Source organism: Mustela nivalis (assembly GCF_964662115.1).
Source record: "Mustela nivalis genome assembly, chromosome: 18".
Lineage (NCBI taxonomy): Eukaryota > Metazoa > Chordata > Mammalia > Carnivora > Mustelidae > Mustela > Mustela nivalis.
The window spans coordinates 55,270,540-55,298,032 of NC_139037.1; the positions used below are offsets into that span (position 1 = coordinate 55,270,540).

Genomic DNA, 27,493 nt, shown 5'->3' on the forward strand with positions numbered 1-27,493 from the left:
CAGACGGCTCTGAATGGCCAATGGGAGACGTCGTCGGAGCCGGCCGGTGGCTAAACCCCGCCTTCGCGCGGACTGGGAGGGGTCGCGCGGGCGGAGAGCGGAAGGCGGAGCTCAAGGAGCGCCGGCCAATAAGTGCGCGGCGTGAGGTGGCTGGGGCGGGAGGCGGAGCCCGGCAGGGGATGATGTCACCTGGAGCTAGTGGCGCGCGGCGTGGAATGCGAGTTGCGACCCCAGATCCCGGAGGTGGCGTGCGCCGGCCCTAGCGCCACACGGGACGCGAGGGCAGGACCGGCGGTGAGGTGGGAGTAAAGGTTGGATTTTAAGGCGGGGGCGACTCCCGGAGCCACGAGCTCAGGCTGGAAAGTGGGGTGAATGCCGGGTCGGCGGGTACACCTTTTTCTGCACCCCCTGCGCCCACCTCGGGAACTGCACACGGCACCCCCCACCCCGCACGTACTTTCATAAGTACGGCCTGCAGGGCTCCCCTGTCGAACGAAGCTAATGGTTTGCTCCGCCCCGCCCACACAGAGGCCGCCCACAGGCTCTGCAGCTTCTCAGGACTCCTCTGTCAGACCAACTACAGAAGGCGCTTGGCCTTCGCCCTGTCTCTCTTCAAGGCTAGGGGGCGTTGTCTGCGGTTGTGACCCCGCACTTGGACCCAAACAGGGTCCTAGCCTCCGCCTTGGACTTATGCCTAGGAAGCGGGCCAGCCTCCCGCTTCAGACCTTGGGGGAAAGTCTCTACCTCTGCTCTCAGACTCTGAAAAGCGTTTCTTCCGGGCCTGCTCTAGACTTCAGCTTCTCTCCCTCCCCCACTTCCCAAGACACTCTAACCCCAGGATGCAGGACAGACGCACAGACACTCAGTGAGGATCAAAGATCTTTAAATAAGGAGCCGGTGACAATAAATACTGTACAGGGAAGGGGGCGGGGTTAGGGTCCAAATACTGTGGTTTCAGCCTCGAGACTCCAAGGACCTGCAAAGAGGGTGAAGAGATGGGAGCCAAGCTCAGGGGAGGGGACCTGGGGAGGCTTGGGAGAGAACCAGGCCTGGGGTTCCAGAGCCAAGGGCCCAGGGAAGTGGACTGAGGAATTCCAGAGAGTAGGCTGCAGATCTCAAGATGACAGTGAGCTGGGAGTCCCCATGGGATGTAGCCAGAATGGCTTGTGAGAGCCTGGGTCGGGGTCAAGGGTCAGAACCCCAGGGAGAGGAGCCAGGGCTGGGGGTAGCCATGAAGGTCCCCGAAATCACTGGCCTGGCTTGGGACTCTGGGGATAAAGGAGGCAAAAGAAGCCCCAGGGGTGGGGTGGCAAAGGGCTCACGAGTAGCTCTGATGCTGCTGGCGCCGGCGGGCAGAGCGCATCTTCTCGAAGCGGGCCTCCATCTCCTCCAGCACGCGAGGCGTGTAACGCACCACCAGCTTCACCGAGCCCTGGGCTGCCTTCAGCAGCTCCACTGCCTTCTCGTGCTGCTCACCCTCAACGCTCTGCAGGGCAGTGCACAGACACCTGGGCCTGGGACCTACCACCCTCCCCCAGCCCCAACCCTGGAAATGGGACCTACTGTTGGTGGGCCTGGTGCCAGCCCAAGAGGTCAAGGCCTCGTGGCCTCAGGGGAGAGTAATTATTTTTGGCTCAGTGTCCAACCTCAAAACCTTGCAAGTTCATGTTGGGGACAAGCCCTATCTGCCCTCCCTCACTAAGCCAGAACTCCAGGTCCATCTTTATCCCCCTCCGTCCCCAAAGCCTGCTAATCCCAGCCCTCTCCCTCTTGCTGATTCCTTCTTCTTTGCCCCCACCACCCTGGCCCCAGCTCAGGCCTCCTCCTCTCCCTGGTCTTTTACCTAGCCTTCTTCCTAGAACGTTCTGGCCTCTAGTCTCTACCTTCAGTCTGTCCCCTGTAGAGTCCCAAAGGGATCCTTCTACACCTCCAAGCTGAGCCTATCCATCTCCTCTTCACAGCCTTCCCAAGGCTCCCCAGAACCCTTGAGACAAAGTCCCACCTTCTCAGGCTGGCCCTCCGGCCCTGCGTAGCTAACCCCCACTACCGATCCAGCTGTGCTGCCGTCTACTTCCAACTGCAGTGATTTTAATTAACCATGTGCTCCACTCCTCCACTAGACCTAAGCCCTTTCTGTTCAGCTCAGAGGAGTGCAGAGTCCCAGCGCCTACCTACAATACCCTTAGCTGCTAATACACTTCTCTATCTTATTTGCCTGGAGAACTCCTCCTCATCCTTCAAAACCCAGCTCAAATGTTCCTTTCCCTGCAAAAACTTCCCTCATCTACACTGGTCTGGTGAGAGCCATATTTGGGTTTCTGCAATGGTTTGTGCTTCCTCATTATGATCTCCCCAGATTAGGACAATTCCAGGCAATCTCCCTCACCAAGAAGGGAGTCCTTGAACATAGGAGCTGAGACAAACTTATCTCAGGCTCTGTAGTGGCGCCCAGCACACAGTACTCTATCGTTGCATGTTGAATGAATGTGAAAAGTAGGGACTGTGCTACCTGGAACAGACTGTGAGCCCAGCCTCAGTCCCCACTCACCACACCATTCACTGACAGCAGCTGGTCCCCACGCTTGAGGCCTCCATGGCGGTCAGCCACACCTCCAGGGATGACACGGGAAATGTAGATGGGGGAGTTCTGCTCCTTGCCCCCCATGATGTTGAAGCCCAGGCCCTCATCTGTTTTGGGCAGCTCCACTACCCTGGGATGTGCGTGGCCCTCGCTGGCTGTGAAGGCAGCCACTGTGGCCTGGGGGAAGAGAAAGCATTGGGAGATGAGGGCCGTTCCATGGCTGGGGGGTGGGGGGGCAGGCGGGTGAGGGGGGTAGGATCTGGGCCAGGGAGAGCAATTTGGATCAGATCGCTTTCCCCACACAGGGGACACCTGCCACAGTTCAAACAAGCTTGCACTGTAATGAGTCTCTCTTAATGCAGTCTGGATGCTTCAGGCATGTCGAAGAGAATGTCTCCATTTGGTGTTAGTGTACCTTCAGTAGTCAACTCTTGCCAATCTCAATTTAAAAAAAAATTTTTTAAGTTTATTTGACAGACAGAGATCACAGTTAGGCAGAGAGGCAGGCAGAGAGAGAGAGAGCGGAGGAGGAAGCAGGCTCCCTGCCGAGCAAAGAGCCCGATGTGGGGCTCGATCCTAGGACGCTGGGATCATGACCTGGGCTGAAGGCACTGAGCCACCCAGGCGCCCCCAATCTCAATTTTTAATAGAGAAAAACAAGGGCTGGAAGAAGCTGAGAGCCTCCAGGAAGCAGCAAGAAACAGCATACAACTAGAGTTTGATAAGATTTCAGTATTTCGTGCTATTTCATTATGTAGGTGTTAAAAGGTATCTTCAGGGGCACCTGGGTGGCTCAGTGGGTTAAAGCCTCTGCCTTTGGCTCAGGTCATGGTCTGAGGGTCCTGGGATCGAGCCCCGCATCGGGCTCTATGCTCAGCGGGAAGCCTGCTTCCCTTCCTCTCTCTCTACCTGCCTCTCTGCCTACTTGTGATCTCTGTCAAATAAATAAAATCTTTAAAAATTAAAAAAAAAAAAGGTATCTTCATGTCAGGTATGCGGCAATAGTTTCCATTTGAAGTTGCTAAAGATGCCTTTAAATGACATTTAAGTACAATTTAAGGGATTATAATGTCAGTAAATAATAGTAACAAAAACTGGTACACAGCTTTGGCAAAAATCATGTAAGAAGAAACAGGCATGACTGACTTTAGGAAGTTACTAAGCTAAACCAGGCGGTTCGGTGGGTACCATGAGCGATGGCGTAGGGGTCACCTACCTTGGCTGTGGCGTGGGCCCGGATCTCAGCACTGCCCGTGATGTCCAACGTGTCGTAGAGCTGCTCATACACCTGGTGAAGACGCCGTAGCGTCAGAGAACCACCAGGGGGACTCCCCTTCTCCTTTCAGCAGAGTCCAGACCCGCAGATCCTCCCACCCAAGGATCGGCCCCGCCCCCCGCAACCCGGAGCCCAAGGAAACTACAACTCCCGAAGAACCCCGGAGCTGAAGCGCGGGCTCCCTAAGGCGAGCCGGCCCAGCCGCTGCTGGGAGGCGTAGTCCCTGGGCTCTGGGCAACGACTGGGACCGCGGCCGCCCGCTTGTGTCCGGCGCCGCGCTGTTCTCACCTCCCGGATGGCAGAGCAGAAGCGGCTCTGAAGGACTCGCTGGAGGGCCTGCAGTTTCTGCGGGGGCAGCTCCCCGCTGCGCTGGAGCCGCTCGAGGAGCTCCACCGCCCGGGACACGTCTGCGGGGCGGGGGCGGGGCGCAGAGACAGAGTCAGAGACTCGGATAAGCACGGAGCGATGCGGCCAGAAACCGAGTAAGGGCGAGCGCTGACAGATCCCAGGAAAGACAGCCGAGTCCCAGTAGGACACCCGCAGAGTCGCCGGGGGCAAAGGAGACTGCGGCCGCAGTCCTGCGCCCCCGGATCCCCAAACGCACACAGGAAGGGCTGTGCGGTGGGCGCCGCTCCTGGGCCCGCTAAACCCACGGACCCTCCCACACCCACAAACCGCGGCGCCCCGCCCCGCCCACCCCCGCTCGATCTGCCCGCCCACCCGCCGGGGCTTCGCGGTGGAGGGGCGGGGACCGGGGTCCCGGACGCGGGCCGCGGCCGGTGGGCAGGGCCCCCTGGCGCGCTTACCCCGCTCCAGCCCCAGCGGCTCCACCAGCGCAGCCATGTCTGCGCCGCCGCCGCCGCGAGCCGCCCGCCTGCCCGGTCTCCGGCGAGGAGGGCGGGGCTGCTCGAGGCCACGCCCCGGACGGCGGGCGCCCCCTGCGGGGGCGCGGCCCGACTTGCGCTGGGATCCGGGCGCCGGGGCTGCCCCACCTGCTGCCACGCCTGTCTGGCGGTCCAGCCCACGGTCGCCAACCGTCTATCCGCTTTGCGACCCCTCCTCTTGCAGCATGTATGTACCTCCTTCCGTTTCACTGCCCTGCCCGCCACACCTGTCTCTCCGCTTTCTCTTTTTACCACGTTCATCGAACAAACGTTTTTAAAACATCTGGACACGATGTTGAGCAGGGCAGACAAGCCCACTCCCCTTAAGGAATTTAGTCTATGAGGAGGGGAGGTAGACTACCAACTACGGCTATGATGAGAAATCAGGAGTGAGGAGGTGTTCTAGGGCCACTGACCTAGTCCTTGGAGGGAAGATCATCGGGAGGTGGGGCGCGAATCATTTTCCAGCAGAAAGAACCCGCGAAGTTAAAACTAGAGTGGCTTGTGAGGGTGAGAAGGTAGGCGGGATCCAGGTTATACACGACCTTGGTTTTAGCATACACATGACGACCTTGGACGTCATGGTAACTCCTAAGAGTTAAATGTGATATTCAAATGCGTATTTTAAGATCCGTGTAGCCAGAGTGTGGGGACTGGATTGGATGGCAGCAACAGAGGAAGCAGGGGGACCAGCCAGTAAGGCTCCCCCAGCAATCCTGTGATGGCTTGGAGGAGGTCAGGAGACAGGAAGGACGACAGCTGGACAGATTTGGAAATGTCTGGCCCTGTCTTAGTGATCGGCTGTGTTCATTAGCTGGCGGCAAGGTAATATACAACAAAGAGGACCTAGGGCTGAGTTCCTGAAACTTCTACCATTTCAAAGTTAGGAAAAAGACAAAGAATAGCAGGAAAGTGGGAGGAAATCCAGGTGGGAGGAACTGTTAAGAGAGTGCTTTCAAAAAAGAAGTGGGCAGTGGTATCACATACGCTAGAGAGGCCAGAGAAATGTTGGAAAGGTGGAGAAGATTGTGGAGAAGGCTGACTGTTGCCTATCAGCAGGATTAGCTGGATGGGGAAATGGAATCCTGAAAAGGGCTTTTGCCAAGTGAGAGGACTAGAGCAGGTATGTCTATCCCTCTCCATAGTATCTTTCTCTCGTTTTAACAAGTTTAATGAAAACAAAATCAAACAGAAGGGCTAATATCGAAAAGCATGTCCTAAGTCTCCCCGCTGCAAGAGGCAACAACTTAGAGATGTTTTGCTTGTATATCTAAGTAACCTGTTTCTCAGTTCTAGGTGTTAGTAATATATTACGTATTGATTTTCTGCTCTTACAACCTTTCCGCTCTCTTCCCATGGTAGTTTTATGCTACCAGTTTTTAGGGCAATCAATAAAGTGCTCACATGGTAAGTACTGACTGTTTACAAGAGGGCCTAGGAGTGTTCTGTGATGACATTTCCTTTCCTGAACAGCTTTATTCCTGCAACTTCAGTCTGCTTTTCTTCCACGACATTCCCAACTTTTCAAACTTTCCATCACAGCATATTTTATTCAGTCCTTTTTAGCCAGGTTTACAGAGGAATTGACATGCATCACTGCAGCAGGTTAAGGGGTACGTACAGCACAATGGCTTGGTTTGTGTACCTCGTGAAATGATAAATGCCATCCATTCAGCGACTGAACCTTCTTTACTCTGAAAGTCCTTGGGAACCTGAGTCAGAGCCCTGACTCCAGCCTGGACTAACCGCTCTCTAGAAATTGCCATCCTGGGGTTTTTTCCCCTCACTGCTCTGAAATGGATCCTGTTTCCTCTCCTGTAAACTTTTGTTTTGGTGACATGTATCATTAACTTCCTTAAGAGATTGTGAAGTTCCTCTTACTTTCAAGAAAGTTTGTCTCTTTTCCCCGTTAGAACTTCTAATGTGTTGTTAACAGAAACATTTTGGGTTATGTAGTATATGAACTGCAAAATGCACCTAAATTCTTAATTTGTTATTTTCAGTTCTAAAGTTTGGAAAAAAATTTTTTTTTCTTTTAAAGATGGCAGATCTCTTCAAAGCTCTCCATCCTTTCCTTGTTTCGTGAACCTGTGGTTATTTCACTCTCTGGTAACTCCCAGCAGCAGAATGTGTGGGTCTGTTGGCTACTTCTCCCTTGGTTTTCAGCAACTCACGTCTTCTTTCTAGAATACCTAATGGTTTTTGAGTAAATGCTGAGCATTGTGTACTAGAAATCACAGAGGCTCTTGAATTAGATCTTACCCCAAAGGGCTAAGTCCTCTCCCAGCAAGGAGATCACCTGTAATCCCAATGGGTCCAGTTTCAGATCTCCACAGAGATGTTCCGCATGGCCACCGCAAGTGCAAGTGTGCAAGTGGCTGCTACCACCTCTACTCAGCTCGCTAGCATCCAGCTACTGCTTTCTGATGAGCCCTTTGTTGGCAGGTCTTACACAGACAGCAAGCAGTTTAGCAGCTGGCAAATGTCTTGAGGGAAGGCTGCCCATGGAACTGGGGGCTCAGCGGCCCATCTGGAAATTCTGCCCTTAAGTCCAACCTGTGCGGTCTAACCTGTGTGAATTCAACTCAGCGGACTGCCACTTTCTGAGTCTATTCCCCTAGGCTCAAGTGGCAAATGCCCTCAGGGAACAGGGGAGGGCTAACAGGTTCATCTGTGTGCTTTCCTTTCTTAGGCATCACCCTCCAGTCAGGCTTCCCAGTACCTTCCGCGGATTTTGTCCGGGCTTCGTGTAACTTGCCTGTGCCACGCTAGCCCCAAACCCTGCTCTTCACGGCCAATTCCAGAAGCGCAGGTACAGTATCTGAGATATCTATGAGCATATACTAACTAGAGGCACGGAGTTCTCTTTTAGTCCCTAAATTCTTCCTTCCAGAACCAGTTTTTTCATTTAGCTTGTGGTCTCCTGCTGCAGGATTTTTTCCATTGGCTGTCATTTTTGCCTGCTTAGGTAGAACGAGGCAGTTAAAAAGCATAATCCTTGTGTCAGATCTAGCGGACAGGCTGCCTCTGGGTTATCAGGCCAAGTTTACCTATCAACAGAAAGTCCTCAGACACAAAAATAGGTCCTGTATTTGCCTACGCAGGAAATGTCCAGCTCCTAGGCATCCTAAGGGCTGAAATGGAGGACAGCCGTTCTAGGCATCAATTCTGGAGTCTGCTACACTCATACTTGCAGCTGTGGTCTCGAGCCCCTCTGGGGTTCTGTGAGACTCACTGGCTTCATTCTCAAGGGGTCACCAGCCTGACGTGTCCTCACCCTCTGGAAATGGCCGCAATCTCAACTGCTGATGGAAGCTCTCCTGGACTCCTGTTAATCCTCCACTGACACTGGCAGCCAAAAGTAAAAATACTCATGAACTTGCTATCGTTAACCACAGGCCCTTTGTACTCCCCACCTTGTACAACTGCTCTGCGGCACCCCATCTTGTCCCTCTGCAGCTTGTGCTCCTGGTTCATCTCCTCAGCCTTTCCCTGCTTTCCCAACTCCGACGACAGCTTCCCTTTCATGTAAACCTGCGGCTCCCACTGAGCAATAGTGTCTGGAGCCCCATCTGGCCACCAAGACGAGGGCAGGGATGGCCCCAAAGGGAATGTATGGCAGACATTAAAAAAAGAGGAGGAAGGAAATCACAAAGGGACCAAAAATCCTAATGGAGGGAACCCTTAGAGAACACCTCCTTATCCCATTTTAAGCAGGTCTGGTGTAGTGTGGATAGGTCCAGCCTTAGGTCATCATAAAGCCCAGGGCCTGATACAAACCCAAGTGAGGCTATTAACAGTCAGGTGACGACCTTGGTGGGGGAAAGACAGGAAGAGCAGTGAAGAAACCAAGGTGCTCATTATCAACAGGAAATTAATTTTATTTTTAAATCTGAGGGGCCTGAACAAATAAGGAGACTCCTACCCTTGGCTGGCAAACTTAGGTGGTGGCCAAGGTCAGGGGAGAGGATGACAGCAGGGGGTGGGTAGGAACACGTCCAAAACAAAACAGGGGGAGGCCCTCATCACTCTGGTGCGGCCTCCATCAAATACCCGTTCTCCGGAGCAAGATACCCATCACCTCCCTCAGATTCCATGTACATGTCTCGGCTTTCGTTGCCCAGACCCTCCAGCCCGTTGTCCTGGCCGCCACCACCCCCACCTCGGGCCTCATCCCTGCCCCGTTCACCACCCCGCTCCCCCCGCTTGTGCTCGCGATCCCGGTCTCGGTCACGGTCCCGTCGCCGCTCCCGCTCGCTCCGGTGGCTCCGACGTCGTTCCCTGTCACGATCTCGGCCCTTCTCTTCTGGACCATCAGGGCCATCAGGACCCAGCTCCCCAGGAGGCCCATCGTCAGGAGGCGCATCGCCGGCCTCTGAGGGCTCTGCCATGTCACCACCACCTCCACCACCACGCAGCTCCTCCTTGCGCTCTCGCTCCCGTCGTGCTCGCTCCCGGCTCCGGCTACTTCGCCGCTTCCGTTCCCGGTCCTTGTCTTTGCTACGCTCCCTGGAGCGCCTCCGCTCCTCCTTGTCGCGACTCCGTGAGCGCCGCCGCCGGTCCCGAGAGCGGGAGCGTCGCCGTTCTCGCTCCTTGTCTCGCTCGCGGCTTCGTTCCCTGCGCTCCCGCTCGCGGTCCCGGTCTCGGTCCCTGTGGGGCAGCGGGGAGGGGCCGGGCCTGGATGAGGTGGGCAGAGGTTTGTGGCAGGGCTCCCCCACGTGACCACCCCCATCCCAGGAAACCGGCTGCCCAATCTTACCTCTCATCATAGCGGGAAGTGTCGTCCCGGCCGGAATGCCGGATGTTCACGTCGGCCCCGCCTCTTCTGGTCCCACCAAGGCCACCTCCTAGGGTGGGAGCAGGCGAGAGAGGGTCAGTCTGGGCAGGGCGCGGAGGGAAGGGAAATGGGCACTGAAGAGCGAAAGGACGGACTGCAGCCACACTACAAAAGCCAGGCTTTACAGACACGTGAGGACTTTCACAAGGTGCCAGCTGGGAAACACCTGCACTCAGACTCCAAAGCGCATGCCCCAGCCTCCAGATACAGTAGAGCCTCGCACACCCTTCCCACACAGCGGCCGCCTCACACCGCCCTAAGCCGGTAACTTTTTTCTTTAAAAGAGGGGCGCCTGGGTGGCTCAGTGGGTTAAAGCCTCTGCCTTCGGCTCAGGTCATGATCTCAGGTTCCTGGGATCGAGCCCTGCATCGGGCTCTCTGCTCATTGGGGAGCCTGCTTCCTCCTTTCTCTCTGCCTGCCTCTCTGCCTATATGTGATCTCTGTCTGTCAAATAAATAAATAAAATCTTTAAAAAAAAAAAAATTTTTTTTAGAAGATTTAATTATTTGATAGAGAGCATGAGTGGGGGTGGGGCAGAAAGGGAGAAATAAGACTCCCCGCTGAGCAGGGAAGGGGCTCTACCCCAGGACCCAGAGATCACGCCCTGAGTTGAAGCAGACACTCAACCAACTGAGCCATCCAAGCGCCCCAAGTCAGTGACCCTCTGAACTGACCTGCCTCAAAGCCTCCAATGGCTTCGCACTGCCCACCTTTCAACCAGGGGCTCCCGGTTCTTTACGTTCTGGGTGGTCTCAATCTCCTCGCAGCCTCTGCCTCCTTTCTGCCCCTGTCTGCGAACACTCATCTCTCCCTAGAATCTCACCCTCCCTGGGGAGCTAACTTACTCACCCTTCCTGTCTTAGCCGGAGCGGCACTTCCTCAGGCCTGCCCTGACCTACCGGACTCAGCTGCCCTCCATCATACACTCACAGACCATATGAGCCTCCTGAAACTTCCGGAAGCTCACATTTACACACCTGTGCAAGTTGAGGGGCGCCTGCCCTTCCTGGCAGACTCTCAGCACCATCAAGGTTGGGACTGACTGGCTCTGCTCACCGTAACCAGCACGTGGTAGAGCAGCCAAAAGATTAAAGTCTAGTGCTAAAGTCAGGTGACTGACCCAACGACTCCAAGGAGCAGGAGACACCTTATGCAGACGGGAAAACAAAGTCACTTGCACAGGGCCTTGGCAACGAAGGTGCAGAACTGGGCTCGGGCTCCCAGCCGACTCCAGAACTTCCCCTCTCGTGCCCCTCTCTGCACCACTCGGACTGGAAGAAAGATTCAGTGAGGCAGGCCCAAGTTCCATATAAGGAAATGGCTTCTAGCAATGCCAGTGAAAAAGGAAAAAGACTGCTTGAAGAGCAAACATTCTAGGCGGGAGAGACCACTGCCAAGCATCTGGAATATCACAGGCAGGGCGTAGCACGGGCTACTGTCTCCCCTTTTCAGGTCACGATCCAGCTGTGGATCCCATCATCTATCGGATGGCTTGCAACCAATATATTAAGAAAACATAATAAAACAACAGAACATAAAATACTAGTACATATTCCCTGTAAAAAAGATGATTATTGCTCACAGAACTTTTGTTCTGGATGCTATTTTTCCAGATATATATTGGGTCAGGATGTACTGCTATCACCAAGTCTGAATGCCAGCTGAACTAGAAGACTCTGAGATTCCAGAATCCTACAAGTGCAAACAGAACACTCTGAAAAACTCACGCCACCCGAGAAATGAGGGAAGGTAAGAAGCTCTCTCCTGTCTGAGGCTCAGCAGGTGCATGTGTGGTCTGGGTTACCCTGGCCAGGCCAGGATGAGAAGAGTGACGGGGAGGTGGGAGAAGAGCAGCAGTCCCGCACCCGCCTGAGGTGTCAGCCAGGGTAGGACCACCTCTCTCGGAGAGCCGTCACTCACCCTCGCAGGAGCAGGTCCTTCACAGGCCTGAAAGGATGGCAGGACCGGCAGCCCCAGGTCTAGGCCCCACGCTGAGCCCCTGAGATCCAAGCACCTCAGAGGACAGAGACGCACCCAGGACTAGGGGTAAAGCGGAAACGGCAGAGCAGGCACAGGGCCTGTGCAGGGAAGCACAGACGAGACCAGTCTGCGGGGACAGCAGACAAGGTGGACGCGGGCTGCAGGGACGCCAGGGGCAGCTCTGGGCAGCTCTAAGACCCAGCCGCCAGGTGTACGGGAGGACCATCACACATGTCTGGGCTCCAAGGGACTCCCAGGATTCTTTCCCAACAAGGCTCCTTTGTACTTTAAAAACCTCAAATGTGCTTTTAATACTTGCAACCAAACTGACCTTGACCGACAGGCTGAGTAACAATCAGAGACAGACAGAGGCTGTCCACGTCTTGCTCCGAACTGAAAGCACAGTACACAGCTGGTAACCGATGAATAAACAAAGGAGCAAGAGCTAAGACTACATGGGTGACAGCGAGACCTTCAGGAGCCCTACTGTGGGCCAACTGCCAAACTAGGCATCCTGTGCTGAACTCAGTGAACTATGCAGTTACCCCGACTTTCCAGGATCAAGGGAAATGAGGCAGGAAGAAGGGCAAATGCACCAATTAGTAAGTGCACAAACTGACATCTGGTCTCAGACTCGCCTCTCCAAGCCAGTGCTCCAACTCATCAATGACCCAGAATGAGAAGACAGCCATCAGGAAGGATGATGGTGACAAGAGAAGCCGGAGGGAGGGAAGGGTATGATGAACAGCCAGGCAAGGCGAAAAAGGAAGGGAAGATAGGAAGCAGCAGAGGGATGCAGAAGGGGGTCAGGCCCACCAGGGCGCAGTCCCGGCAGGAAGTGCTCACCTAGCCGCCGGGGCCGCCAGCCCTTCACAGTTCGGCCCCTCTCCACATCCACAAGGACTCTCCTGCCATCAATCTTCTTGCCGTCTGCGTGCTTGTAAGCGGCTGCAACAGACGTGGGGAGGGGGGAGGGGGAGGAGTCCCCAGAGGGTCCTCTAGTCAGGACAGGGCCCAGCTCTGTGGCATCCCCACCCGCACGTCCCCATCAATGCACTCTGTGCGCTTGCGCGCACACACACACACACACACGCCCACCAAACAGCCAGGCAACTGACAGCCAGACCAACCCTCTCCCAAACCAGGAGGGGCCTGCTCCATCTTGGCACCTGTTAATCACCCCCCAATTGCTACTGGGGGGGAGCAAGACCATCCCAACCACCATACCCCTGGGCACCCAGGCCCCTCCTACTCCCATTTGACAGAGCAGCCCCCTCCTGCCCAGGCGGCCAAAGTTGCTGCAAAGAAACTGGAGGTTAACTTAAGGCTGGACTCTGCTGTGGGGGAGGGCTCCTCCACAACCCCAGGCATGCACCCTAAACCATCATGCTGGGGCAGGAGGCCCAGCTGGGCCGCTCTGCACCCCAGTTCACACCGGTTTTCCTTTTTGTTTTTTTGTGTTTTTAGGGGTGGGGGTCGGAGGTGAGCGTGGGGGGGAACAGACATCAGAACAGAAAATGAACCAGAAAAGGGTGGGAGAAATCTTTAGGAGATGGCAGGGAGCAGAAGGGTGGGTTATGGTGCTCCCAGGGGGCCTGGAGGGGCCCCCTACAGCAGCTGGGGGAGAGGGAAAGTGGAGGGAGGCATGGGAGGCGTGCGGTGCTACCGACAATTCCTGCCTTACCTGAGCCGACTGACTGCCACCCAATCCCAGCCCCCATCCCATCTCTCCCTCCACACCCCCAGCTCAACACATGCTGGGAGGCCAACCCCAGCCGGAGCCTCTCGGGATGGGTGAGGAGTAGAGGGGGAGATTCAGGGAGAGGCATGTTCCTGCTCTTGGGCAGGGCACAGTGATGGGCAGGCCTGATCCCGGGCCTGTCTCACACGGGGCGTCGGGAAGGCCAAAAAGGTCTCTTTCCCACCCCCAGCCCTGGCCTAGGGAGTTGTCCTCAACCAACCACAATACCCTGCCCCGCCCCAGCCCTCTCCCCCCCAAATAACAACCAGAGGAAGAGAAAAAGGTGCCATTTACCGATGCCGGCCTTGCGGGTGTCCAAACCGAGCGGGATGGGGGGGGCTCGGCAACTCCTGGGGGCCTGGCGAGGAGGCGGGCTTCCCGGGGGGGGACACGGGACCGCTTACCTGGAGCCCCCAAGCTTACCTGAGCACGCGCACAGACCCCACACCCACCACCATGGGGTCAGCTAAAGCTACAGGGAAGGGAAGTGGGGGGTTCTAGGGAGCCACAAAGAGGGAGAGGAACCACATCTCCTGCACCACCTGGAGACAGGCAGAGGAAGTGGTGGACCCCAAAGAAACCTCATGGAAGCCTTGAAAGACGGGGGAGACAAGGGTTAACGTCAAGTCTAGGAGCTGGTAAAGCCCGGGGACTAGCTTGTTGAATTTTTAAAAAGAAGGCTGGGGAGACCTTAGTGAACCTGTCCGCCCTTACCTTTCCCAGTAAAGTCCACACTAAACTAAGCACACGCCCCACCCCCTCGCAGCACATAGAAGGACTTTTCCACCTCGAATTCCACACTCCCTCCCACCACCTGCCACTCAAAAGGCTGGCACACAAGTAGACAGCCTGGGGGGTCCAGGAGATGGAGTGCTGCCCGTGATTTGAGGAAGAGGGGCCATTTGGCCCCCAAACCCAGTGGGGGAGAAGGAATTTAAGGACTGGGAACACAGTCAAGCAAAGGAACCCTGCTCTGGTTCAGTATCCCAAAACCCAGAAAAGGCCCAACCCAAAGGTACCAACAAAGAAACCATGTGACATGTGTACTTCTAGGCTTCTCTTTCTCTCCCTCTCTTAGGTCTCTAGACAGTGGAAGGGTCTTAAGTAAAATCTGCAACACCTTCAGCTGCTTGCAGCCTGTCACTCGGTCCCTCCCACACCCCAACCCCCAATTCCATGCACTCTGCAGAGCCGCTGGCCACCACAGCCCTTTGGCAAGCCTCAACCATGATAAGGCAGACAGAAAAGGGGCACAGCACCCTGAGTCTAGCAACCAAAAAGATTCTCCAGGGCCACCACAGTGACAGCCCCACAAAAGCACGGGGGCCAGGAGCAAAGGGTTGAAGGGTTCCCCACGGAGCCCTCGCCCTAGTGCGCCCGGTCTGCAGTATTCCTGTAACCCTGCCGCTGACGCCATGAAGCCAGTTTAAGTCAGGGGTTGAGTGGAACCCAACCGGAGAGGCTAGCTGCCTTTCCCATCAGGGCTCATCCTTCCCTTCCTGGGATCAGCAAGACTATCAGAGAGCATATACGGACTGGGGGAAGGGTCGGCAGGAGGGACAAAGGGCACCCAAACAAGGAAAGGGTTCTGGGTGCGGGGAGGCTGAGGGGGCAACTGGGAATGGGAGGAGGGATGCCTCACTGCTCCTGAGCTGCCTGGCTAAGCTGGGCTGGTGTGCGGTGCTGAGTGATCTTACCCATGATACAAACCCTTATACCAACCATACACTGAGGTGTTGTAAGGGGAGCGTAAGCATCAGCTGCAAGCCAGCTGCGTGGTGGCTGCAGTGACAATAAGAACAGTCAATTAATACGGCGGCCCCTGGACACGCCGCAGCCCTGCCCGCCCCCCACCACCCGTCCCTGCCCGTGTGGACGCCGCCGCAGCCTCAAAGGGGGCTTTGGAGAGGTGGGGGCAGGCGCTAAGCACGCCTACCAACCCACTGCCCGCTGAGGAACAGGGTGGGGGGCCAGGGGTGGGGAGGCGGAGGGTCGGGTGGCCCAGCCCCAGCGCTGCTGAGGGAAAGAGAGGGCAGGTTCAAAGGCCAGTCCTCATTCCATCCTGGCCGGCCCCCAATGCTGGTGGGGGGAATGGGGAGAGGCTCCCCAAACATCCGACCCCTCCCCCACCTCCAGCTGGCCCCAGCCCCCACCCAGTTCCCTCCTTGCCCCTGAGGTTCAACGTGTGACACTTACCTCCCCAGGTTCACACACACACACACACGTTGTGGGGGATTTTGGTTTTTGTTTTTTAAAAAACACGTATATAAAAAAAAAAAAGATATATCAGAAACAGAGGGAGGAGGAGGAGAGACATCGCTAATGTCAGGTTTGGCAGGGTGGGGGGTGGGGACAGACGACGGGAAGGGGCTGGGCAGCAGAGGAGAGAGAGGGTCAGAGCGCAGGGCTCAGGCCGGGAGGTACTCACAGTGCATGTCTCGCTCATGTTCGTACTCGATGAAGGCGTAGCCTCGGGGCTTTCCTGACCGCTTACTGTAGACCATGTGTATCTGGGCGGAGCCGCAGGTAGAAATCAGTTCTCAGACTAGGAAATCTCACCCCTTCAATCATCAGCCTGTGCCAAAGGCCCTGGGCTGGGTGCTGCCAGCAACAGAGGCCTCAGACCCTCTCCCTGTCCTCAGGAGCCCAGAATGACTGTGGCTCTCACAGCGCCGGGCTTGGCAGTACGTGTGCAATAATCCCCAGCCCTCGCTAAGGCCCAGAGCGCTCATGGGACTTTTCAGTGAATTTAAGACACGTTGGTTAAACATAAAGCCTTCTTCTGAAACAGGAGTCAGCACACACATTTACACTTTTTCTCTGAAGGGCCAGACAGCAAGTACTTCAGCTGAGGGCCTCAGGGTCTAACTACCGGACTCTGCCTTCAGAAACAGCAGCCACAGACAACAGTGAATAAATGGGCTCGGCTGGTCACCGACAAGCCTATATTTACAAACAGTAAGTTTGTAGTTTGCCTACTCATACCCTAAATCAACAGAAAGCCGCCCTTTCTGCTTCCCAAAGCCAGCTGCATGTTAGTGCACTCAGAATGTGAACGTAGGCCATGGCCTCTGAAGCCCCAAAATAACAGGACACATCCTTGGGGCCAGGAGCCGGCCTTCTCCCTCCCCGCTTCGTGCCCCAATTCGAGTAGCCAAAGCCCCAGTTCACTCACTCTTTTGATGGGTCCGTACACCTCAAACTCTCTCCGGAGCTTCGATTCTGTCGTGTCATAGTTCTATCGGGAGACAGACACAACGTTAAGACAGAGAAGTGAACCATCCCAAAGCCCTCAGAGCATTCCAGGACTTAAGTCTATTGTCCTTTGTCCCACACTCAAGCTCTTAGCAGCCCAGGGATCTAGGCTCCTCTGGCGCTCCAGGGACGGGGAGCTGCAGACTCACCACTCTAGCCACAAAGAGAGTCTTGAAGGCATCACCCTGAGCATTGGGATCATTGTGAGGGTCCCCTGCGCGAGAAGAACACAATGTGTAAGGACTGAGTGTCCACAGCCTCACCCAGCAAGACAGACACACACAGATGGGCAGAGGCCCGTTAGATAGAGGAAAACCGCTGGTGACCTGGAGACCTTGGGCATGCTCCTCTCTCCAGCTGCCTTAGAGCACAGTGGCCCTTCTGTGAGTAGTCAGTTTAGGCTGACAGGGGAAGGGGGAGGCTGACCTCAAGCTGACTGGGCAGGACCACCCTAAGTGCCATTCAGACCTATACATGCAAAGGCTCCAGTCCCTTCCAGGGGAAGACGGGGTACCTCTGTGGAGGCAGCTAGATAGCCACTGGTGTGTGTGTGGGGGGGGAGCTTTCCTCCATCACCTGCAGGGCCCCACTGCCACCCGCTGGCACAGCTCGCAACTACAGGGAAAACCTTAGCTCAAAGGCCGGGAGAGGGCCCCAGAGAGGCAGAGCCTTGCTTTCTTCCCTATGAGCTTTGGCCTCTGTGCCTCAGGGAGAAAGCCAGGGCACAAGATGCTGATCAGATTCTCCGACCACAAGGCCACGGAGGAATAACCATCTCTGCAGACAGGAGCCAAAATCTACTACAGAACCCATTCCGGAAGGGATTCTGAAGGCTCAGGCCCGGGAAGAAATCCTTTTCAGACTATGGTGACCCAACCCCACACGACAGCCCTCGACTCCCGCCAGGGCCCCAGAGGCACCCTGCCCAGTGCCCAGCGGAGGCGGTTCCTCCATGACACAGTGCCACCCTCAGGAACAACCTGCCGTGTTGTAGGGGAACAGGAGAAAAGGAACATTAATAATTCATCGCACATATAATCAGGCCCCGACATGAGGATTCGTCATCTGGCAAATGGAAACAAAGCCAACCCCTGAAGCATGGAAGAGGAAGAAGCATCAGAGCAATGAAGAGGCCAAGCCCGGCTTTACACCTCAGCCTGACCTCACAGGCCGGGGGTTCTAACTACCAGGCTCCACGCTGAATGTCCAGGCACCGGCTTCTCAGGAAGATAGTCCAGGTGTTGCAAAAAGCCAGCGAAATAAAGTTCCAGATCTGTTTCCTGTGAGATGGCTATACTGCAAAGTGCAAGGTGACTTCAGAGAATTTACTAAAAACCAACAGACTGAGCCCACATTTAAAGGAATAACTACCTGGAAACTGATGGCAGACTTTGAAGACAACCCCATCTTTGCGCCTGCCCCCTTAAGCTGCTCACCCTATGTCACCCCTCCGCGCTGTCATTTTCTGTGCCCTGGTCTCTAGGTCTGCACCAGGATGCTCTCATCCACTCATGTAACAGGTACCCATTAAGGACTAGTGAGTGCCTGGAGCCGTCGTTAGGTGTCCAGGATTTCACAGCAAACCGGACCAAAAGAGAGCTGTGCTATCTTGGAGATCAGACACAAATGCAGGGAGGCTGACCATCAACAAGGTAAGGCAACCATTCAGTTCTATCAGACAGTGACAGACCCAGGCAGGAGAGCTTTAAGTAGAAAATCAGGAAAGACCTCAGTGGGATGAGGGCACCTGATCGAAGACCCAGAAGTCTCAGGGCAGCAACAAGAAATGCATATGCCAACACCAGGCAGTAGGTGGTCGAACAGGTGCAGAAGGAATGCAGCAGAGGGACGGACGGCTGACTGACTGCTGCCTGGGGGAGTGGAATTCCCGGCGGGCAGCGTGGAGGTGCCCAGCAGCACCACAGGTACACTGCGGCAGGCTCTGTGGTTCCTGCTTCCGCGAGGGGCCCATGAATGTGACTAAAGGCAAAAGCTAGTGCAGCCAGCCAAGAGCACCCCTGTACCTGAAAAAAGAACATGTCAGCACAATGACCGCAGCAGAGTACTAGAGCTGGTCGGCAGGTCACCAGTGAGCACTCCATCATGCTGGCAGAGAAATTCTGCCTTTGGGAAATCCTTGGCTAAAGGGCTGATCGAGGTAGAACCCTGAGCAGAGGCTCAAAGAACTGTACTATGTGGTGGGGAAACCTCATGAGACTTTTGGGTTGGGGGGGAAGTATTTCAGAACTACAGTAAGGGGGCGCCCGGGTGGCTCAGGGGGTTAAGCCTCTGCCTTCAGCTCAGGTCATGATCTCAGGGTCCTGGGATTTAGCCCTGAATTGGGCTCTCTGCTCAGCGGGAAGGCTGCTTCCCCCTCTCTCTCTGCCTACTTGTGATCTCTGTCAAATAAATAAATAAAATCTTAAAAAAAAAAAAAAAGAACTCTCAGTAAGCATACTAGGCCTCAACAATTCTTGATTTTCCTTGTCTTAAAAATATGAGTAATAACCTCTGCCATGCCTTGAAGCTATGAGAAATCAATCATAGAACGCAGACCAACTGCTTTAGAAAGGACAAGGTCCCCTTGAAGGGCAGCCGTTTACTGCGATGAGACACAGCATGCTTCAGCAGTGGGAACAGAGGCTCTCGGAGAGACGCATAAAAACCGGAATGTACTTGACGTATGCTTTTTTCTTTTCAATTATGCAAAAGTCCAAACATGTAGGACTGCAGAAAACAATACAATGAACCATAGAAATCAGCTTCAATTATCAACCTTGGCTATCCGTTTCAAGTGCACCCCAATCCCACTGAGGTATTTATTTTTTTAAAAAAGGGGTTTTTATTATTTGACAGAGACACAGGGAGAGAAGGAACACAAGTAGGAGAAGCGGGAGAGGGAGAAGCAGGTTTCCTGTCGAGCAGGAAGCTTGATGCGGGGCTTGATCCCAGGACCCTGGGATCATGACCTGAGCCAAAGGCAGACGCTTAACCCACTGAGCCACCCAGACACCCCTCACTGAAGTATTTTAAATCAAACCCCAGATATACCATTTCTGCCTCTAACAGAGACTTACCACCACACTATTGCGGCACCTTAACCCATTACTTCCTTACTGAAGACCCAGTATTCAAATGCCAATTGTTTCAATACTGGATTTTTAGAGTTAGCTCATTTAAATCCAGATCCAAACAAGTTCCACCCACACCACGTGGCTGACAGAGCTTTTGATTCCTTAATCCATAAGGTCTGGCTTCCTGCCAACCTCCCTTGTCATTTGACTGGTTAAAGAAACTGTGTTACAAGTTTGTTGTCTATAATTTCACACATTCTGAATTTGGCTGACTGCACCTCTGTGGTGGTGGAGTCATTTAACACAACAAGACCCCATTCCTAAAGGGGGGAAAATAACTTCTAGGGGGACAAGTGATTTACCCAAGGTCACTTGGCTGCAAGGGACAGAAAGAGGGTTAAAGCGCAGTGGGTTAGACTGCAAGGGCTGTGCCTTAACAATTGAGCGAAAAGACTCCCAGATTAACTGGGGCCAACAGTTCCGTGTGCCAGGTCCTGTGCCAGGCTGGGGCCATGGAAGTGAGCAAACCCCACCCAAACCCTGCTCTCTCGGGGCAGTCGGGCAACTCCAGTGAAGAAAGATCCCCTTCAAATCCCCCACGCAGACCGAAGTGACCAACCTGCAGTGGGTCTTGGGGCTTTCAGCACACACTCCACCTGAGCAAGGAAGTCACAGCTGAACGGGGATAGCAAGGGCTGCTACAAATAAACCAAGGTGTCATCACAGACTGGGGGAAGAGTCTGGGCAAAAGCCCAAGCCCTTCCGGCAAGAATGAGGCAAAGAAGAGGCAGCTGTGGGGCACCTGGGTGGCTCAGTGGGTTAAGCTGCTGCCTTCGGCTCAGGTCATGATCTCAGGGTCCTGAGATCGAGGCCCGCATCGGGCTCTCTGCTCGGCAGGAGCCTGCTTCCCTCTCTCTCTCTGCCTGTGATCTCTCTCTGTCAAATAAATAAATAGGGTCTTTAAAAAAAAAAAAAAAAAAAAAAAAGAAGAGGCAGCTGTGGCTAGAGCCCGAGGGGAGCATGGTACCCAACGAGTCTTAAACAGTGGGCAGGAAAGAGACTTTGGTCTTTATGCCAAGAGCAAAAGGAAACTGTTAGAAAAGGGTAGAGAATGGACACCTAGGTGGCTCAGTGGGTTAAGCCATTGCCTTCAGCTCAGGTCATGATCCCAGCATCCTGGGATCAACCTCCTGGGAATCCCTGCTCAGCAAGGAGCCTTCTTCTCTCTCTGCCTCTCCCTGCCACTCTGCCTGCTTGTGTGCTCTCTAAAAAATAAATAAAATCTTAAAAAAAAAAAAAAAGTTGGGGTGCCTGGGTGGCTCAGTTGGCTCAGTGTCTGCCTTCAGCACAGGTCATGATCCCAGAGTCCTGGGATCGAGTCCCACAATGGGCTCCTTGCTCAGCAGGGAACCTGTTTCCTCCTCTGCCTGCTGCTCCCCCTGCTTATACTCTCTCTAAATAAACCTTTTTTTGGACACACACAGAGAGAGAGAGAGAGAGAGAGAGATCAGAGAGAGTCAGGCAGAGAGAGAGGAGGAAGCCGGCTCCCTGCTGAGCAGAAAACCCAATGCAAGGCTTGATCCTAGGACCCCGAGATCATGACCTGAACCAAAGGCTGAGGCTTAACCCACTGAGCTACCCAGGTGCCCCAAATAAACAAAATCTTACCAAAAAAAAAAAAAAAAAAAGGTTAGGCATCTGCATAATTGCCCTGAGGAAACATGCCTCTCCAGGAAATAAGGTCCAAAGAGACATGCTTCACCAGCCTCACAGGTGTAGAAGGAAAGCCCAAGTCTTCTGACTGTAAGGCCCTTCTCAGAACCATCTGATGCTGATGTGCCCTTCTTGTGAAGTCTGGTTAATGGCTACAGTGTATCTGGTTCTGTGTCCCAATTCCTCCTATACCTGCAAGGGATGGAAAACTCCCATGGTCAAGGACCAGAAGTGGGGCTGTAACTGCCTCACTGCTTCAGCCTATGACACCGTGGCAGCCCCTCCATGTGCGCTCCCCAGTTGAGGGAGCCCAGCCAAGGTCTCAAGGCTCCCTTCCTGCCAACCCAGACCCCATCTTAAACCAGTGTTTGGCCAACTTTGTGAACTAAAAAAGTGAACCATCCCACCTTCCCATATTAGAGTCCTGGGGTGGATCAGTGGGAGACAAATGCAAGAGCGTTTGAAGAAGAGATGGGAGAGGGACGCCTGGGTGGCTCAGTTGGTTAAGCAGCTGCCTTCGGCTCAGGTCATGATCCCAGCGTCCTGGGATCGAGTCCCACGTCGGGCTCCTTGCTTGGCAGGGAGCCTGCTTCTCCCTCTGCCTCTGCCTGCTATTCTGTCTGCCTGTGCTCTCCCCCCGCCCCCCCTCTTTGATAAATAAATAAAATCTTTAAAAAAAAAAAAAAAAGAAGAGATGGGAGAGAAAGAGACACTTACACATTTTTAGCTCTGTCTCCACTTCCTGCTGTCGCCGCTCAATCTTTTCTCGTCTCTGTCAGGAGAAAGGGGTACAAATGAATGCAGACAGAAGTGCCCTGATGTCAGGGAACATCCTGGAGAAAGTAGGAAAAAAAGATGTGGGGACAACAGGCAAAAATGACCTACCTTTCTCTCCATGCGTTCCTCCCGAGTTTCTGCTCGAGTCGGGGGAGGAGCATCTCGAGGGTCCTGGGAACAAGAAGAGAGGTGACAGGGTGGGAGGGACAGAGGTTGCAAGGGACACTGATCCAGAAAACAATAGATACCTCAGCCACTCACTGCCCCCTCCACACAAGAAACATGGGACAGTTCCCAGGCCAGTGGAAGTGAGGGGGTGGCAAAGATCAAAAACACGGGTCTGTGGACAAATGCTATCCACAAACCTCTGCTGGTCTGTGACAAGAGAAGTACAGAAAATGGAAGAATTCAGAAACTTCTACAGTAACCAGATAGAGCAGCTTTACACCCACCGAGCTTAATAAAAATTTGATCTTTTGGGGCACCTGGCTGGCTCAGTGGGTTAAAGCCTCTGCCTTTGGCTCGGGTCATGATCCCAAGGTCCTGGGATCGAGCCCTGTATCGGGCTCTCTGTTCAGCGGGGAGCCTGCTTCCCCCCACCTCCCCGCCGCTCTGCCTACTTGTGATCTCTGTCAAATAAATAAATAAATCTTAAAAAAATTTTTTTTCTATCTTTTATTCTGTAGTCTTTCTTTAAAGGTACAGGAAAATCAAAATCACTCCATTGTAAACATAAACATCACCCTGCAAAAGATTTGTCCTTTATCACAGAAGGCGATCAGGACCAGGGTCGAAGCAAAAGGAGCGGACAGTGGAGTCCAGAAGCAATACCCGGACACCTTCTGATGGTCAGGGTAGTTCTCGAAGGGCTCACCAACCGCTCATTAAACTCTGCCACATAACCTACGCCATCTAGGGTGCCACAGGCCTGCAGCCACTAAATTACTTTAATTAGCTAATAACATTTTCCCAGGACCGGTTCACCAAGGGCGGCAAATCCTACTGAAGAACCAGTCTCCTGTTATCTCTCCTCTACCTTCAGCGGCCCGTTCTTACTTGATACCAGAACTGGCCTCCTCTGACTTCTGGCTGTGTGCCAGCCCTTCTCAGGTGTGCTCTGACCCACCTCTGATGTTGTCACCCGCAGTTTACAAATTAAATGACGGGGAGGGAGGCCCAGAAGCCCAAGCCACGTATTTGTGTTTACCCTGCAGTTACAGAGCTGAAAATCTCAAGCCCATATGAACATCATTCTATTAATAATAAAACTGGTGACCATGGTAACATCAATGATTGCTGACTACTTGAAATCAAGCCCTGTACCAAGTTTTGCAGTTAACTCCCTGCCAATATTGTGAGAAAAATACTACTACCCATTCCTAAAAATGAAGACATCAACTAAGAGAACATACCACTCGCCCAAGGTCACACAACTGATAAATCGTGTGAGCCGAAGATGGCCTGACTCCAAAGCCTGAATCCTCAACTGCTAGTTCCTAAATTTTCAAAAACAAAAACAAAAACAAAAAAACAAACAAAACAAAACAAATCCTACAAGGAATACAGTATCAACACTATTTAAAACAGGATTGGAAAAAGTGAGTCCCCTGCCTAAATCGCACGGCTAGAAAATGGCCAGAAACCAGACTCCCAAATCCAGCTCTGCAGCCCCCTGAACCCAAACCATTCCAAGTCTGCTCAGTGAACTCACCTCAAACTCTCGAATGTAGGGCGCAATGCCACAGTAAGGTTGGTTGTGGTGTTTTTCATGTGGCAGTTTCTCCAAGGGTGGCAGGTATGGGATAGGGTCACGGGGAGCAAAGAGGGCCAGAAGATTGGGTGGCAGGAACTGGGTCATCTTGCCAAGTCTGAGAGCAGAAGCAGGACAGGCTTAAGTTAGGGTGACCGGGTACTGATGAGGCCCCTACCGTCCCCTGACTCCCAAGAAAAGAGAGATCCAGGAGCAAGGTCTCAATATAAAAAAGGTTTTGTAAGAACACGGGAGTGATCCTAAGGCTCAGTCTGAAAAAGAAACCAGGTGGTGGGGGGGGGGCGCTGTGTGAAGGCGGGGTAAAGCCGCTCATGGAAACAAAGACTGAAAAAGAGTTTCTGAGGAGTTAAGTGTTAAAGAGTTCCGAGCAAGGGCCGTGAGGCTGAGAGGTTCCCTGTGAGCGTGCCGGGGCGGGGGAGGGGGGGGAGATCAAGGATCCTTACAAGGGAGGGCCCCCTCCCCACCCTGGAGAACAGGTTATGGGGGCGGGAATCGCAGTAAGTCCCAGGTCAAGGAAGGGGCTCAGAGGCAACAAGCACCTCGAGCTAGGGGCTTGTGGGTAATAGATCCAGGCCCCCCACAGACGAAAGGAATTGTGGGTAAGGGTCCAGGCAGCCGAGGCGGCGAGGGAGAAAAAGGCAACACGCCGCAAGGGCCTGTGGGTAAGGGGCCGCGGGAGAGCTGCGGAAAGAGGGCCCAGGTGCCCAGAGGACTCTGGGTAAGGGGTGCAGAAAGGTGCTGTGGCGCGGGAAAGAGGCCCGGCCGCGGGGAAAAGACGGGGCCCACCGCAGGGAGTTGTGGGTAGCGGCTCCGCACCCGATGAGGCCACTCAGTCACACTCACCCGCCGCGCGGCGCCCTCCTCGGCCTGGCGACGGTCCGGGGGCTCGCGGCGGCTGCGGCGGCCCCTCAGCAGCAGGGACTCCTGCTCTGGCTTCGACTCCGGCGGCGTCCGCGTCCGTCTGCCTCCGTCGCCCGCCCAGCGCGCGCACCAGGCCGCTGCTCACGAGCCCGCGCGGCCTCGGCTGGCGACAGGGGCAAGGGGTGGAACAAGTAGCAAATCCCTCCGCCGTCCGCGCTGCGCACGCGCCGCTCGATTAAGCACAACCCACACACAGGAACCTGGCACTGGCGCGGGTACTGCGCACGCGCCGGGTCACTTCCCGCCCCCCCCCCCCCCCCCCAGGCGCCTTAAACTCCTGTGCCCCGGCGGGCTGCGGACCGCAGTGCGCACGCGGGTAGCGCACCCAGCAGGAGCCCTGTCCATCTTGTGCTCACGGCTCCAACCGCCTCTAAGCGCGAGACTCCTCGATGCTCCGCCCCTTTCTCCTAACACACTTCCCGGATCTTGTACGCATGTCTCTGTTGTCTTCTACGGTGAAATACCCCTCCGCCGCCTGGCAAAGAGTCCCTAAGTGAATGGTGTCATTACGTTGAAGTCCAACCTGCTAAATCAGTAACTGGTCTTCCGCCGGCTAGTGTATGCTGCGCACTGTTTGGGCTGTGCAGATGTAGTACGTGACGAAGGCGGTCTTTTTCCTCTTGGAGCTTACATTTTACTGGGGGAGACGATAAGGCATTTAAAAGGAATAAATTTCGGAGAGGGGCTTGGGCAGTGAGAGTGGGACTGTTTTAGAAAGGAGATAATGGAAGGTTCGTCTGGAGAGGTGAAATCCGATTCGGATGGAAGGGAGATCTAGACGAGTGAGCAGCAAGTGCAAAGGCCCTGATTTGGGACAGTTGGCAGGAATCCCAAGTTGTTGGCCGTGAGATCTGAGAGCTGGCAGCCGTGTTACGTGGGACCCTGTAGACCTGTAAGGAGTTAAGTGTTGTAGAAGTTTTTCAGATAGATGCAATGGCTTGTTTAATAAAACCACGGCAGGGGCGCCTGGGTGGCTCAGAGGGTTAAGCCTCTGCCTTCGGCTCAGGTCATGATCTCAGGGTCCTGGGATCGAGCCCCACATCGGGGTCTCTGCTCAGCAGGGAGCCTGCTTCCCACTCTCTCTTTACCTGCCTCTCTGCCTACTTGTGATCTCTGTCTGTTAAATAAATTTTAAAAAAATAAAACTATGGCAGTTATTACAAAATTTAACTAACTTCATAGTTCAAGAAACATGTAACATGAAAGCACATACTTTAAAAATATCTTGACATTTGTTTTATTTATGTACGTATGTGGAACTCTGCCATATTTTTTGGATCTTATCTGTGATTCTGAAATTATTTCAAAACAAAAAGTTTAAGGAAAATGAAGCTAAACCTGCTTTATTTTTATGTATTTTTTTTCCCGTACCATGCGCAAGTAATTACTGTGGCACATTACCTCTGAATGTGTCAGTGGGTGCCTCCTAAGAATAAGGATCTTCTGCATAACCACAAAATTATTTTAACCCCTAGGAAATTTTCCAGCCCATATTCAGATTTTACCAAATGACCCAAGAATATCTGCATTGCTCTCTTTTAATATTGGATACACACACGCACATACACAGACACCTTTTTTGTTGTTGTTCTTGGGCTTTCCCAGAGTCTGGACCAGTTTTCAGTAGAATGTCCTACATTCTGGATTTGTCTCATTGTCTCCTCATGGTGTTTAGTTTGTTCCACTAACCCTGTTTCGCTTGTAAAATGGAAATTGAATCTGAAGTTTTGAATAGGTTGAAGTTAAGCATTTTTGGCAAGAACATTTCCCTAGTAATACTGTGAACTTTATCTTGCATCACACTTGAAGGTCCAAAACATGAGATGGTCGCACTGTTCCGATGCTGAGTTTGGCCACTTGGTCAAGGACCTAACTACCAGATCTCTCCTTCTAAGAGTACATCGTTCCCTTGGTAATCTGGGTGGTAAAACTTTGCCACCATGCAAACACTCTGTTCCCCAGCCTGTCTCACTAGCCATTGGTCATCCTTGCCTGCAGCTGAGTACTACATGAGAGAGAGGCAGATTTTATTTGAAATGAAAGAGGAGAGGTGCCTGGGTGGCTCAGTGGGTTAAAGCCTCTGCCTTCAGCTCAGGTCATGCATGATCTCAGGGTCCTGGGATCAAGCACCGCATCGGGCTCTCTGCTCCGTGGGAAGCCTGCTTCCTCCTCTCTCTCTGCCTGCCTCTCTGCCTACTTGTGATCTCTGTGTGTCAAATAAATAAATAGATAAAATCTTTTAAAAAAATGAAAGAGGAAGTAATTAAAGGGTTTTGATCAGGAGGACAAACATTTTTAAAAGATTTTTAAGTGATTGCTTCATGGGCTATGGACAGAAATAATGTAGGGAAGGGACTGAAGAAAAACAGGGAGACGGTTAGGAGACTGCATTTTCCAGGGAAGGGATGGTGTTTTGGACTGATATGGTAGCAGTGGGGTGGAAAGAAGTGTTGGGATTAGGGATATATTGTGAAGGTGGAGCTCACCCAGTAAAAATAACTCCTAGGGCCACCTGGGTGGCTCAGTCAGTTGAGTATCTGACTCCTGGTTTGGGCTCAGGTCATCAACTTGGGTTGTGGAATTGAGCCCCACATCAGGCTCCCTGCTCAGCACAGTCTGCTTGATTCTTTCTCTCTTCCTCTCCCTCCCCCCTACCCCTCCCCTCCTTTCTCTCTCTCTCTCT

General features: G+C 53.7%; 2 protein-coding genes and 1 long non-coding RNA gene across 6 annotated transcripts; 1 reads left to right on the forward strand and 2 right to left on the reverse strand.

Moving 5' to 3' along the window:
- On the forward strand, nt 1-8,124 carry LOC309852933. Of its 3 annotated transcripts, none has more exons than XR_014305446.1 (3): nt 1-299; nt 7,434-7,553; nt 7,846-8,124. It is a non-coding gene; the product is annotated as an uncharacterized lncRNA (long non-coding RNA). The 3 variants fall into 3 exon arrangements; XR_014305447.1 differs by having other exon boundaries at nt 65-294; XR_014305448.1 differs by lacking the exon at nt 1-299 and adding an exon at nt 4,251-4,339.
- On the reverse strand, nt 867-4,772 carry LIN7B (lin-7 homolog B, crumbs cell polarity complex component). The gene is made up of 6 exons (XM_082710457.1): nt 4,664-4,772; nt 4,146-4,264; nt 3,798-3,869; nt 2,549-2,758; nt 1,323-1,486; nt 867-976 (listed from the first exon to the last, which is right to left on the reverse strand). The coding sequence occupies exons 1-6, from the start codon at nt 4,698-4,700 to the stop codon at nt 955-957; spliced, it is 624 nt and encodes a 207-aa protein (XP_082566583.1). The 5' UTR covers nt 4,701-4,772; the 3' UTR covers nt 867-954.
- Nucleotides 8,125-8,598: 474 nt separating the features above from the next.
- On the reverse strand, nt 8,599-25,183 carry SNRNP70 (small nuclear ribonucleoprotein U1 subunit 70). Of its 2 annotated transcripts, none has more exons than XM_082710393.1 (10): nt 24,733-25,183; nt 23,830-23,986; nt 22,227-22,289; nt 22,059-22,113; nt 16,704-16,768; nt 16,475-16,537; nt 15,728-15,809; nt 12,405-12,506; nt 9,501-9,588; nt 8,599-9,418 (listed from the first exon to the last, which is right to left on the reverse strand). In XM_082710393.1, exons 2-10 carry the CDS (start codon nt 23,974-23,976, stop codon nt 8,767-8,769), a joined length of 1,317 nt encoding a protein of 438 aa, XP_082566519.1. In that variant the 5' UTR covers nt 23,977-23,986; nt 24,733-25,183; the 3' UTR covers nt 8,599-8,766. The 2 variants fall into 2 exon arrangements, with proteins under 2 accessions (XP_082566519.1, XP_082566520.1); XM_082710394.1 differs by having other exon boundaries at nt 8,599-9,391; nt 24,733-25,171.
- Nucleotides 25,184-27,493: the final 2,310 nt, after the last annotated feature.